This window comes from Podarcis erhardii (assembly GCF_964252035.2).
Source record: "Podarcis erhardii genome assembly, chromosome: 4".
Taxonomy (NCBI): domain Eukaryota; kingdom Metazoa; phylum Chordata; class Lepidosauria; order Squamata; family Lacertidae; genus Podarcis; species Podarcis erhardii.
Window position 1 is genome coordinate 28,363,355 of NC_138508.1, and position 15,339 is coordinate 28,378,693.

The following is a 15,339-nucleotide window of genomic DNA, read 5'->3' on the forward strand; positions in this document are numbered from 1 at the left end:
ACATGCACTCTCTACCCTATCCTACCCAAGTTTTTTCAGCAAACCTTGTATCAAGTGTCAACAATTTCTCAAAACCACCTTTTCTGTGCAGCCTTTGCTAATGCCTAGCTGAAACCAAACTTTAGCGTAGTTTGGAGGGAGTTGCTGGAGACTGAAGTTTTGTTGGGCCCTCTCCCCCACAGCCTGCTGACCGCCCTTCTTCCCCCAGGTATGAAAGGGCAAGACCACCTAAGGCAGCACCTTGGCCCATGCCTTGCCAACATGAAAAGTGTGATGCTAAGTGCAAACTTGGTGTTGCACTGAGCATCTCACAGGAGACCATGGAAGCACATTGTTCTATTGGTCTACAAGACAACAGGACAATAAGAAGCTGTAGAAAGAGACAACTCAGCAGAAAACACCCTAAATGTTAGTCCTATTTAGCTAACAGCATTTGTTAAAGCAATCGGCATTAAATAAATTATTTGGTTAAGTTATTAAGTTACTGTTAAACCAGGTTGATCCTTTTTCACTTTCTTTTTAGACAAACAGAAAAATAGGAAGGGAAGGATCATTTTAATTATGAGAAAAAGGAAGTGGGGGAAGCCAAGTGGAACGGATACACTCTAAATAAGGATGGGTGGATTCCTTCCCTCTCCCCTGTCAAACACAGAGAGATCCCTCCTTTCCCTCTGTCCAATAGATTTTGTTGCATTATCTTCAGTTTCTGAATTTAACACCCTCCCTATTAAAGAGTGTTTGCCCCAGCTGCTGAGGAGGGACCCCTGAACAAGTTTTACATAATGAAAATGATTGCCCTGGTGATATAAGTGACCCAGGGGTTTCAGTTGAACAATGTTTCTTTTTAATTTAATTTAATTAAGTACATGCATTGGCCTTTGCCCACATTCTTCTCTCCTTTCCCTTTCCCCTCGTTGTTAGTTTTCGAGTGCAAGCTCCTTCTGAGCAGAGAGATGCCCAATTTGCCCGTATGGTGCTGTAAGGCACAATGAACACTGATGGCATAGTATAAACATCAAAAATATAAAATACACAAGCTTCCCATCCATCACAATGTGCCTTTGGCAAGCTATACTGTACTGGTATAAAAACATTCAATGTACACATTGTAGCTGGGAGTTCTGTACTGTGTTGACAGTTAAAAATAGTGGTCTCAAAAAACAGAATAATAACTGATCTTTTAATAAGATTCTGCATGCATGTCTCACCATGGGTAACTTTGCAGAGTACCTAAAACAGCAACAGTGGAAATTATTTTTCCATGTTTTTTCCAACACTAGTCTCTTCCAGATGACCTGTTTATTGAACATTCTTCATGATCTGTTTGCAAAAGGTGGGGATGCTATAAGATGTCAGATCAAGCCGTTGTTATCCTACACTTTTCAGTGCAATTTTTCATCAATTAGCTTCCTACAAAAAGTCTTATTTTTAAAAGTGTGTTCATTATGCAAGAGAGCCAAACCCACTTTAACTGCACAACCTAAATTTGCTGGTGTGACTGAATCCCATTCACAAAATAGTGGCAATCTGGAAGGGGCACTGTATCCTTGTCTCTGCGGAGAAGAGAAGTAGACACATCTTAGCAAGGTGCCCATTCTGCACTGCACAGATAGAAGCCAGAACCAATAACGTGGTAGAACTTCAGATGAGGTACTTCCCCCGCCCCGCCAACAGGGCTGAAAGCAATTATGGCTTCAAATGATTAAAACCATAAATGCAAACAAATGTCTGCCTTTCATCTTCTCTTTTGCATTAGCAGTAAGTTTAGATCAATAACATGATAGAGATCTGCAAGGCAATTTAAATCATATGTAATACCCCAATCAGCCATAAAGTCAGGGCTCCCATTATAGGCTGGAACTATTAGTATTTCTTGAATGTGTGTAGTCAGTCTTTTCTCCAACGAGCTCAAGGTAGCATGCATGGTTCTCCCCCAACCATTATCAGCTATTTTATCCTGACAACAGCCTTGGAAAGTAAAGTCGAGAGACTGACTGGTCCAAGCTCACCAGGTGAATTCATGGCTATGTGAAGATGTGAACCAGAGACTCCCTGATGACAGTCCAACACTCTAGACACCACACCACACATTACATACAACATGAAGTTGACACAGCAAAATTAAATCTCTAGGTTAAGCATTTCCCCTCTCCTCTGTAACCTTTTGGATCGCTTCTCATGTATCAAGACATCACACAGTGGTGATTCTCCCATCCTACCAGCAGAAACCGAAGGTGTGGAGTAGGGAAACTCACACCAATGTCATCATGATATATATTAAGTCAACCTCAACCTTACAAGGGGAGAGGGGAAGAATTATGCTAGAGATGCTATTATTGCCAGCAGCCCCATGCTGTGCTCCAATATGTTGTTTCAACCCTTAAGAGTTTACAACCACACTGTACTTCTATTCTGTTATCTCGAGGGTCATGGAGGCAAGCAGGCATCCCAGTGTATCAAGAGAAGACGCCACTTTATAAAGCTAAAATGATAAAGGATCTTGAAATTAATAGCATATATGACTGACAGCCAAGGAGAAGCAATATATGATATGGCATCCTCAGGCAGGGGAACAATCAGCATGCTACGATCTGAACGGCTGGAAATCTAGTCGTAAAGGTCAGGCGAGAGTTGATTTACAGCAGCGCCAGCCTGAGAGTGAAAATTCATGGATCCGCTTCTCTGCATTAACCGGCAAGTGCATGGAAATGCACTGGCAATATTTCTTCAAAAGATGTCTGAAGGCGGCCTTTGATGCTCAATCAAGGACTGTTAAACATTCAAAATAAGTCCAAGCTCATTAGCATCTCTCTCACCAGGTCTGCAATGGAATACTGCAATACTTTCATTCTCCAGTCTCAACCCTTAAGGGGAAAGGGAGTGAGGGAGAGAGCACTGGCAAGTTATTAGCTGCTGAAAATGCAACCAAATGTTTGCAACCAAAGTGTCAAATGAATTCTTCAAATAACAAAATGTAAGAGAAGTGAATCTGGACAGAAAATATTACGGCCTTCCTTCCCACCTGTTGGCAATGGTATATAGATCCTTTTCTCCAGCCTCCTTCTCAAAGCTTCATCAATGTCCCAGGGAAAATTTGTAGCAGCCAGCACCAGCACCATTCTCGAAGGGTCGTCGTTTTCCAGAGCCCCGCCTACTCCTACATCAACAAAAGACATAGCAGACAACAGGGTACTATTTCTATTATTTATTAGATTTTTCAGACATCCAAGAGCTGAGCTTATTCTATACTTCAAAGTAACAAAACAACCAAACAATTAAAATCACAGTTCCAATAAAGCTAGTTTATATAACACAGAGATCCTATAAAACTAGTGTAACAAAAGCTAAGCAGAGATTCCAGCTCAGAATACATTGCACAGGGGAGCCACTAAATCCTCCTCAACTAAAGAACACCAGCCTAAAACCATGAAATGAAGAGGTTAAGGCCCCAAACTTTTTGGAGCCCAGGGGTGCACAGAGAAATCTAAGAACCTATTGTGGGCAACACCATAACACAGGTGACTGGGGTGGGTGGGAACTTGCCTAGGCACAATATGATGAGTACAGAACAGAGGCAGTGTATGAGGCCCAATACCAAACCATGTTCAGTGGAACCTCAGTTTTTGAACGTAATCCGTTCTGGAAGACCATTTGACTTCTGAAACGTTCAAAAACCAAAAACCAAAAACAGTAGCATCAATATAATAGGGAAACTCAAAACAGAAGTCATGTGGCACGTTCGGCTTCCGAACATTGTTCAAAAACTGAAGCGGTTTTTCGCGTTCAAAAGCCGGAACGCTGGTCAACAGAGACGTTTAACAACCAAGGTTCCACTGTATTTGTTTCCACAAAGCACAACAAAGTAACCCAGTCCACAGAAGGAAACTGCTCAGAAAAACACATCCAAACAGCATTGGAGGGTAAGTAGGCATTTAGATGGCCAGGAAATGAAGTGGGCAGAAGGGTTAATTTCCCCCAGCAACTCTTTACCACTTTTCAAAGCAGCTACACAGGGCTGCTAATTACTATAAAACAAAACCAAAAAATGGTGATTATTAATCTCCCATCTCTTGTGTATTGTAATGTATTATTTTTTATTCTTATATTTAATCATCTTTATTAAGTACTCTAGGAACAGCCTTAAGAACGGTATATAAAACTTTTTACATAATCAAACACACACATACACACATAACATTTGCCACTTAATTGGGGAAATGCATCTTAAGTGATCTTTGTAAAGAAAAATGAGCATAAAACGAGTAATTATGCCATGCTCTTCATTTGTACAGTCATACCTCAGGTTACAGATGCTCCAGGTTGCGTTTTTTTGGATTACGGACCACCGAAACCAGGAAGTACCAGAACGGGTTACTTCCAGGTTTCGGTAGTCGTGCATGCGCAGAAGCCTTGAATTGCACTTTGCACATGTGCAGACACGCCAAATCGCAACCCGCGTGTGTGCAGACGCGCCGCGAACGTGCATCCCGGACAGATCACGTTTGCAACCCAAGCGTCCACTGTATTACATTTACATTTCACATTTCTTCTATGATAGAACTCCAAGCAGCTTTCGTGGTCCCCCATGCAGACGCAGAACAGCTTAGCTTCAGCAAGATGGCTGCATCATGTGACTATGCCCCAAATACTTATGTCAGCAAAAGGTGGACAGCTTAAAACGAGAACATTTCAGGACATGTTGGTAAATATGCTGCTTTTTAACTGGCTGCACGCCTTCTCCAAAACAAGACTACAAGCAATTTATAAAAAGGGAAGGGAAGCTCCAGTGCAGATATCAAACATTACCATCCATCTGAACAAGCAACTCAGATTTGACCCGACGGCTTGCCTCGTGTTCATCAGAGGTGCCTCTGCGGCTACAGATGGAGTCTATTTCATCAATGAAAATGGTTGTGGGTGCATAAAATCGGGCCTTGAAACAAAGAAAACATTTACTAAACACAACATTGCAGTTTTTGTGAGATTCCATCATATACAAGATGTACGTTAAGTGATGTTCATTCATTTCACTGAGTCTACTCTGAGCAAAGCTTGGTTGACTATGCCCCTTTGACAAAGATGTGCTGTCCAGCTTACCTTACAACATCTGTCTTAGGAACAGCATCTATGTATCTAATGCTAAATCAAAGCTGGTTTGGGATATTCTTTTAGAACCACTTGCATGATTGCAGAAAGGCAAATAATATATCTGATTAAATCACACAGATATAGAAAAATAAAGTTTTTGTCAATTTATCTCCAAAAACAAGAGGGGGAGGGAATCAACAGGAGGGGGAAATGTTAGGTTAGCAGTTTTCTTAACACTTTGTAGCCAGAGACAGCAGGTGGCCAACATGGTGTCCTCCAAATGTTATAGGACCACTGGCCATGCTGAACAGGGTGAATGGGAGTTGGAGTCCCACAACATCTGGAGGACACCAAAGTAGATGCCCCTATTACAGATTATGAGGGCTTCAGTGGAGTAAATGAGCCCTCCCTAGCCACTGGCTCAGCTGGTAAGGTGCTATTGAATGTTTATTAATATTCTAGGTGCTTAGACACTTGTTTGTTTTTTAATTGTCAGCACAAAAGACACAGGGCTGCATTGTTGGTAGGAAAGTTTCAGCAGAGCAGATGTAGAGATCACTACTGTGGTGTTGGCCAACTGTTACGTCTGTGTGTGTGTCAAAGAGAAGGGGGCATGGACATAAAAATGGCACATGTACAAAAAACCCCCTCAATTTTTCATTATTATTATTTTTTGCAAATCTCTTGAAAAGATTACAGTATTGTGGCACCTTATAAAACTTGACAGATTTGGCCCTGTTTGCGTGCCTACAAAGTCAGTTCTAGCTACTGTTGAAGTCATTTCTAAAACATTGCAAACTGTGAATCAGTCAGATGTGTGACATAGCTCTGACACAACCTTCTAAGGAGAAGAAGACAAAAACAATTTCCTTTTGTTATGGGGCTGTGGTGATTGAATCATTATATTTTACATATGCATGTTAATCAATGAGCTTCTTTTGTAAAGCAGGATCAAAGCAGCCTACCTCGCAAGAATTGTGTAAAGATGAGTAACATGCTGTTTAGAAAGCATTCTGCACATTACAAGTGCTATGAAAATGAACGGGGGAAATGCAAAAGATGAAATGGAAAGAAGAAAACATTTTGAGTAAGAAACAAAAAGAAAATAAAAACCAATCTCAAAAGGCAGAAAGTTAAAGAAATATCAGGCCTTGACTCTGATAAATTCAAAACATTAAAGGAAGCTGTGAAAGATTTCATACTACAGGTAAACAACACACACATAATGAGTCATTTTGGAAACAGATGCCATTAGTTCTAAAAGCTGGAGATATTACAGGCACTTTGTAGCACAATGTTGCTGGTTGGTATAACATGGTTGGCAAATGTGGCTGAAAAGCCTTACCCCAATTTGTAATGATAGTTCTAGGACTTCTAAGTACACCCATTGAAATAAATGGGCACAACAAACTTAGGTTCATTCATTTCAATGGGTCTGGCTCTGAATAAAACTGAGTTGGATACTATCCAATGTGTTGGAGTGACTTAGATGCCCACTATAACAACAAGAAACTGTGAGACTTGAGCATCAGTAATGCTTACCATTTCAAACAACAAGCGAACTAACTTTTCAGACTCGCCTCGATACTTCGACGTCAGAGTGGAGGAAGAAACGTTGAAGAAAGTCGTTCCGCATTCTGTAGCGACAGCCTTCGCTAGCATAGTTTTACCAGTCCCGGGAGGGCCAACCATCAACACTCCCTAAAATTAAACGAGGGCAACTGAATAAGCACAAGCGGGTATAAGTGAACAACGGTGCAGAATAATAAAATTAAATGAACTTGTCTAAACACAGCCTAGCATTGTCAAAGCCAGTTGTGCTATTACAATAATCTGCGGCTGTTGATTCATAAAAACTGTAATTGATTTCATTAACGCAAAGCTGACTGCTACTTGATACCTGAAAAGTAACGGAAGATTAGAGAGTATCTCCTATAGTTCAACCCTTTTGTAGTTACTATTGTAGAAATATTGAGCTAAATTGAGCCTAGAAGTCTTGCCGCAGGATAAACTGATAAGACATGGGTTGTTGTTTTTTAAAATTGGAGGTATACTAAGATGGTGCACATCAGTTTACAATGAGTAAGCAGTGTGCTAGTTGTGGTCCAAGGGTCAGAGTCCCAGCAGATAAGTGCCTCTCAGCAAAACACTCACCCTAGTGGGCTCTCCAGAGCAATGCATTTTGAACCAGCACTGTTGGTTCTTGGCAGAGTGCCCAGGAAAGGAAGAGGAGTTTGTAGGCATTAATGAGAGACTGCGGAAGAGGGAATGAGAACAACCTGCTCTTCCAGCTTCCACAGGTTGAGTTTACCTGGACGCTTTTCCCTTTCAGCAGCACAGATCAGAAAAGTGCCAAGATCCAGGCGCCAGCAGAATGTATTTGGCTCTAATCTGTGGGATGTAGTAACTTTCTAATCAGACTTTTGGCTGATTAAACTATCTATCACCTTGTAAATGTGTTTGTGAGAAGGGATTGTTGGTTTTTGTTGTTATGTATTTTGTGTTTTCCTTTTGTGTTTTTATTCTGTAAACTACCCTGTGACCTTCGGATGAAGGGTGGTATATAAATTTAATAAATAATGATAATAAGCACCACTGTAGCAGGTTCCCCTCCCCACCACAAATTTAGTTTGCCACTTTATGGAGAAAACACCTTGCGATGAAATTAATAGATGACTGTGTACAATGAACAACCCGCCACAACTCAGATTCAATACTGCCTTGCCCCATACAAACCAACCTGAACCCTGCGACCAGCATCTGAGGCCCTTCTTCATGTGCCTCCTCCACAAGAGGTCTGGAGCGCAACAAGAACAGGTCTTTTCTGCTGTGCTTCCTCATTTGTGGAATGCTCTCCCCAGAGAGCAGGGGTAGGCAACCTAAGGCGCGTGGGCCAGATGTGGCCCGATCGCCTTCTAAATCCGGCCCACAGATGGTCCAGAAATCAGCGTGTTTTTACATGAGTAGAATGTGTCCTTTTATTTAAAATGCATCTCTGGGTTATTTAAAATGCATCTCTGGGCATAGGAATTCATTCTTTTTTTTTTTTTTTTTCAAAATATAGTCTGGCGCACCACATGGTCTGAGGGACGGTGGACCGGCAAAATCTTTCCTCTTTAACCAGGCTTTTGGCATTTAATTATCTGTGGCCTTTTAGCAGTGGGCAGGGTGTTTTTAGTGTATTTCTTTTTGGTTTTAAAGTATCTCTGTGAGGTTTTTTCTCAGTCTGTTTGGTTGGTTTTATGTTGCTTTGGGTTGTCCTGGTAAGATAAAGGAACTAACAAATTAAATAAATAAATAAATAAATAAATCAGGTGACCTTTCTACAATACAATGGTCCTCCCTGCTTTAAAAATTAGGGCTTCATCAAGCACGCATGCAATATGAATCGGCTTCCTGAATATCCTGCATGTTGTCGCTCACAAGCACCCATCAGCATGGACACAATTTAGCTTCTGCTAAGTGTTCGGGGCAAAACAATGTTTCTTCTATAAATCCTATGCACAGATGCAATTGCCCATGTAGTGGCCTGCTTTGGACAATCATTCCACAATTTATGAAGCCAGAAATAAGCATCAGGGCCAAGCGTTCCTCCCCTCAATCCCATCATGCACCAGCTTCTGGCTTGTATTAAGCCAGAGTTCCCCATTGCACTTGAACCAGGAAGTCTGGCTTAATGTTGGTTAATAAACCAGGAAAATAAGTCAGGATCACATTATGGTTTATGAAGCCTGGAACCATCGTTCAAACCATCCAATATTTTCAAGCACTTCTGCAGTAAGATACTGCACACCTAAAGAAAATACAAGTCACCTCTTAGTGTGCAATGAAAGTTGAAAGGAATACAGTGGTACCTTGGGTTAAGAACTCAATTCGTTCTGGAGGTCCATTCTTAACCTGAAACAGTTCTTAACCTGAAGCACCACTTTAGTGAATGGGGCCTCCTGCTGCTGCTGCACCGCCGCCACGCAATTTCTGTTCTCATCCTGAGGTAAAGTTCTTAACCCAAGATACTATTTCTGGGTTAGCGGAGTCTGTAACCTGAAGCGTCTGTAACCCGAGGCACCACTGTATATCAACATAGTACAAAGTAAAAAAGAATATCCAAAGTGTTTCAACTGACAGACAGGAGCAGGGGGAATATAAGCCGTTTTGATAAACTAGTAAGCGTCTGTGTTTCACAAACTCTGTCTTCAAGGACAGAGCTTATATAACAGTAGAAATATCAACTTAAAAGTACTCTGAAAGAAGACAGATATTAAAGCTTCTTCACCTTTGGATGATGAGGACCCAGAGCTGTACTTTAAAAATATATATCTCTAAGAGCTACTGGATAATAGTCTCAACTGCCACCATGTCCTTCCTTTCTAAAACCCTAACACCACTTCACTTCTTCTTCACCCTACCCCAAGTTAGCCTGAAGCTAAAAATTTGCCCCTACCTAACCCTGCCCTTTGATTGTCAAGGTTTCTCTATAATGGCCTACCAAACTAATCCTTCAACTGCTGGGAAGATGGGGATTAGAAAGGTGGGAAGAATGTCAACCTTGTTCACATGTGGGTCCCCGCCCCCCTTTTCTCCCATTTACATTGTTGAACTGTTGACAATGTTCAGATCTTTTAAAGAGCCTCCGAAGAGCTCAGGAGCTAGAACTGGGAAAGGCTGGGGTCTTACTGCAGAGGATTTTCACCATCAGAAATGCACAGCAATAATTTAAGGAGAGCAGTTGCCACCATGCTCTCTCATCAGACACTCTGCTGTTACTGCACATATTTCATTCCCCTGCAAACATAAGATCAGATTAACTTCTAACAATAATTTCTTTTTTTCAGGGTAATAAAATTAGCCGAAATTAGAATTGCACATCACAATAGACTTTATGCAATTAATATCTTACATAAAACACCACCACAATAAAATAACCGGTTACAAGCTATCCACTCTGCAAATTAAAAATTGCCTGCTCCTCAGAGTGGGGTGGAGATTACTTTGAAAGAATGGCATGGAGAAGACTTATAAAAACAAATCAACCGAAAATGCAATTATTCAAAATTGTTTTCCCCTCCCCGATTCTTTGGGCATAATGGACTCACTGTGCCTAGATTTTCCATTAACTCTCACTACCTCTATAGCCATTTAAGGACTCTCCTAATGTAGGCTCCAATGTACGTTTATGGGTAATTAAATCACAAGTGTTCATATTATTTCTATACAGCTGGTATTTAAATGGCATTTCTGTGGCTGCAGACATTCTCCTGAAATCAAAGGTAAAAGCTGCAGAAGATAAAATAGTATTTTGTAATATCGTTAAAGACTTGGCCATAGTAATAAAATGGGCTCTGATCCACACGCAAAAAAATATATTTCGTTTTTGAAAAAAATTAAATAGTCTCTTTAGCAACAAAGGCGAAAAAGAAAACAAACACAGATAGATTAAAAAACCCACCAGAAAGTACGGAAGAACAAAAATGGGGCAGTATCTGATGAAGTGCTTCCACGAGTGCAAGAATTTCTGCTTGCACAATGGAACACTTCCTCCTCCTCTTCTTATTTAATAAATAAATAAGAGGCCATTTAGGATATTTCCATGGTGGTTGTAGTAGTCATGAAGTCATAAACAACCCTAGATAAATTAAAGTGAAAGTGCTATGAGATCCAATCATGTTTTGACTCTTTAAACTCATAACTATATAGCAGGAGAAACTCTGCCCCACCCTGATGTCGCCGCACCACAACCCCAATCATTTCTGACTATACCTGCTGCTGGCTGATGGAATCTATCTTCATCTGGGGAGCCATGGATTCCCAATCTCTGCTTTATAGGAACCCAGATGCTAATCTGCACTGTATTCCATTCCACACAGTTGGCCTATTTTTCAAGGCTCAGCAGTTGCACAAAGTGAATTTATGAAACGCCTTGCTATGTTTCTTTATGAGAATTAGTTTCCAGCAATGAATGGCTAGTTAAAATCCTTTACACAAAACTTATCTTTTCTTTCTAGCTCAGTCAAATCTAGGAATTTTCCACATATGCTCAAGTGCACTGCAAGGGGTGGGTGTTTTGATGGGGGCACAGCGGGGTCTGCCTTGCTGTTGTAACCATCGCTAGTTGAACAGTGGGAAGCACAACTGGCGCCTGGGCCTTCTTAGCTCAAAGTACAGTTCAAAGGAAGCAAAACCGGAACCTCTCTGATGTCCACACAAATATATCTACCCATGCCTGTGCTCAGCTAGGAGGGGAGCTGTCTGCTTCATACAGAGAGCCTACTTTGGAAATAAAAGCAGCTGTCCTGAGAATTGTTCTCAAGAGGGCCTGAGCACACAAGAGCTGGCTGGTCGCTATCCGAGTTATTACTCAGAATGACTGACACCAAATGCTGCTTTTTTCGGCCAATAACAATGAAAAATCACCCTCTCCTCACCCCATAATGCAAACAAAGGTCAAGAGGGGATGAAGGAGAGAAAAGACCATACTGCCTGTCTTGGAAGAACTGCTCCCTGTCTTGCAGGCCTTTCCCCACCTGGCCTGGGAGAGCAGGGCCCTAACTGACTGAAGCTACAAAAGCTGAGGCTGCTGAACAGACAGTTGGGTTGGGGTGTTGTTCCAGGGGATGAGGAGGTCATTGATGCTGTGGTTTTTTGTATATTTGTTTTGGATCTTATGAGATACATGGAAATTGTTCCGTTTGTGTATTTTAAATGCTTCATTAATTGACTACTTTTGTTATGTTTTAGTTATGTATTTTTTTCATGTTGTAAGCCTTGAGCATGGTTTGAATTGTGGAAAGGTGGCATAGAAACAAAAGCATGCATGCATGTATGTATGTATGGAGAGAGAGAGAGAGCGCATCGTGGAAGAGGATTGGAAGAAATTCAAGGACTACCTACAAAAACACTGTAAACTATATGAGTGTTAAGAAGGATGAGAGACTTGAAAATAACAGGGCACCATAAAGTTAGTTGAAAAGATTATGAGAATGAGTGAATTTTATGAGAAAAATCAAATTTTGAATAAATAACATGTCAAAATTGGGTGTTTAAGACCTGGATAAAAATATTCAAAGTTAGGGACAAAATATTAGAAATGTGTACAATAAGAATGGAAATAAGGTGATAAGTTGCTGGCTAAAGTTTTATAAATGTGGAACGTAGGAGCGAGAGATGTGAGGAAGTCCAAAAATGAAGAAAAGATGGGTATTATAAGATGTTAAATTTTATGTTTGTTTCTTTTTTGTTTGTTTTCTATTTACTCTGTCTTTTTTCTTTACTGTATTTAAAAAACTCTTAATAAAAATCTTTAAAAAAAAAAAAAGAGAGAGCGCATCATTCCATATTTTTTCCAGCGTCTGTATTTATTGCTTAGCAAACATTCTGCACTTTTCAGTTTCCCAAACACCTGTTAGGTCCTTTGATCATGATATACATGGCAGAAGAAAGGTACATCAGGATCTACAGGCTGCAATTTGCACATTGGTTTCTAATGTGTGATTGTTGATCAAAACAATAAGCTGTATCTTAATATCCAAACTGAAAATGAGATCAGCAGAAATCCAGGAATATTTATATACCACCCTTGCCTTATGGTCACAGGGTGGCACACAGAAATTAAACAAATACAACCCTAATTAAAATGACAACAGCATAAAAAGCAACACATAAAATGGTACAATGGGGGAATATGTCTCAAAGTCTCTCCTTTTCCCTTTGTTACTATGTATTTGTATATATTTTTTCTTTATTGTAATTCTCTTTGAGACCTTCGGGTAACAAGTGACCAAAAAGTTAAATAAATAAACAAATCCATCCAAAACATCCCACCCTTCTCCAAAAGCTTGGCAGGGACAGATGCATCTTGACCCATCATCTAAAAGAACGGAGTGACTGAACCTGATCCACATAAAAAGAACTAAGCCTCAAATATCCCCAAAGTTTCAACTGTGTCCACAGTTGTGACTCCCAAATAAAATGAGGTCACCTGCCAGTGACAACAGCATCATCTCAAAACACACCCAATAACCAGATTAACTGTTTGTAAACCAATACAAATGATTAGAATTAACATGCAGCCCTGCAATTTTGGGCAGCCAATTATAGGAGGTAACGTCTAAATACACAATGCAGCATTATGCAGAAACACATCTTTTGTACTTAACTGCACAGACATGAATACAATAGTTGGATGGTTCTCACCTTCCAAGGTCGCCTGATCCCCTTGAAAAAATCCGGCATCCACATTGGAAGAACAACCGCTTCCCTTAATAATTTTTTTGCTTCTTCCAAGTCTGCTATATCATCCCTGTGAAAGATCAACCGAGATTAGAAGATTCATGCACAATATATTCTGCTTCAAAAAAGTAACACCTTTCATTTATTTTAAAATAAGTAACAGCGTTTTCTTAAGCAGGATGTAAGTAAAAGCCAGCCTCCTGAAAATGGCTTTCTACATGAAAGACATGGGTGGGGGAGAATGACTTTCAACTAACCCTGCTACAAGATTTTGAATAAGAAGAATAGTAATAATAAAGGCTCCCTGAAAGCATGATCACCAAGGAAACATTTTTAAATGTGAGAAAACGCTCAAGGGCATTTTAATGAGTGCCTGTAATGAAGCTTTTCTCATGGTACTAAGAATGAAAATCTTGCTTTGTGATCTGAACAGTACACCATTAGCAAAAGAAGCTCTCTTGATAAAACAGAAACACAAATGAACCACTTCAACCAGGTGGGAGGTGAGGCTGTCAAGCCTAAAGAGGCTAGTTACATGTCTGCTTACAATAGTGGACCAGACGGTCCCGATATAGGAGAAATATCCACTGTCTAAATCACGGGTGTCAAACACAAGGCCCGCCAGCCTTCACCTTTTATTCTTGCTTTTTTGGGGGGGGGACACAAGAAAGCCGCCTCTTCAGCGCATGCGCGGCAGCCTACAAGCCAGAGAAGGTCTGCCCTCTAGCGGCGCCGGCCGTTCTACACAGGAAACCTCCACTTGTTTTTATATTGAGCGCATGCCATCCTGTGATGTGACAGATCCAACGGCTGCCTGAACCCTTCTCTCCTGTACTGTAAGTGCATATGATGTATGTGGGGAGGGAGGGGGGTCTGCTTATTAGGGGGGGTCTGCTTATTATTCTGCTTAAAAGTCTGAGCGGTAAACTTTGGACATACTGACCACTTCTGTGTCACTTTACAGTGGTACAGGGACCATAAACTACAATCAAATAACCCAAAAATGTCCAAGAAAAGAAAAGTTGACGCAGAGGGAAGTTAATGCCTTGTGTTTGTCATATGTGTAATAAACAGTGTTTGGCAATATTTGTATGTTTAAAAAAAATATTACTGTATGTTACCAAAAATCATTTTTCAATAAATTGTACAATAATTGTACATTTGAATATCTACTTGCCATTATTCTGACCATGTTTCTGCTTTCAGAGCTAGTTATTACTTACATTATTACAAAAAACAGTAATAATTGAATGCAGTGACAATAATTTTTGATAATAAAGAGTGGACACATAGTCCTACAGATACAACCGGCCCTTTGAGGGTGACCAAACTGCTGATGCGGCTCCCGATGAATTTGAGTTTGACACCCCTGGTCTAAATCATGACACATGGAGCTAGCCCTCTATGGGTCTATGAAATATATGAGATCCACTGAGTGATTGAGACAACTGTACCAGATGCCCCAAATATTTTAGACTTCCAACACTCTCCTTTAGTTCAATCTCAGGCTGAAATGGTAGCCTGGACCTAGCAAAAAGGGGAGGCTGCCAACAGTCCTGCAGGTTGGAGAGGATTAGGCTAGTACTGCTCTTTTTGGGGGGGGATGGGGTGTGAAGTTGAACAAGTTCAGAGAGCCCTAAGAGCAAGGAACATCACTGAACACCTTTCAGGAGGTAGGATCCTAAAAGAAACTGTAAGGCCCACACTATTTGGGCTGGGTAAGACAGCATCATGCAGGACCTCAATTAAAGTTAGCTGAGAACTTAGAATCCTCTGTTTCTAGGTGGATTACATGCCCTATCCATTATTGGCTATATGACCATAGGTGGGAAAAGGGAGGCTTCAGAAATTGTCTTTGCAGCCCCTCATCTTCTTTACTCTTGCACCCACACACTATGCTGAGCTAAGCCTAGGTTCATGGGGTAAGCTCTCTTCTCACTAACCACAAGCCAAATGGAAGCAAAAAAGACCAAGGAGGCGAAAATCACCTGTGAGCTGCTTTCCAACAGCCAGACAAAGCTTGGA

General features: G+C 40.8%; 1 protein-coding gene across 3 annotated transcripts in view; it reads right to left on the bottom strand.

The window, feature by feature from the left end:
* The window catches only part of KATNAL1 (katanin catalytic subunit A1 like 1), a 35,858-nt gene that overhangs the window by 2,314 nt on the left and 18,205 nt on the right, over nt 1-15,339 (bottom strand). For all 3 annotated transcript variants that reach the window (XM_081859943.1, XM_081859942.1, XM_081859941.1), the window contains 4 exons: nt 13,279-13,384; nt 6,631-6,789; nt 4,807-4,933; nt 3,023-3,157 (listed from right to left, as the gene is read on the bottom strand). In XM_081859943.1, the coding sequence (XP_081716069.1) occupies nt 3,023-3,157; nt 4,807-4,933; nt 6,631-6,789; nt 13,279-13,384 (527 nt within the window). The remainder of the gene's footprint in view (nt 1-3,022; nt 3,158-4,806; nt 4,934-6,630; nt 6,790-13,278; nt 13,385-15,339) is intronic.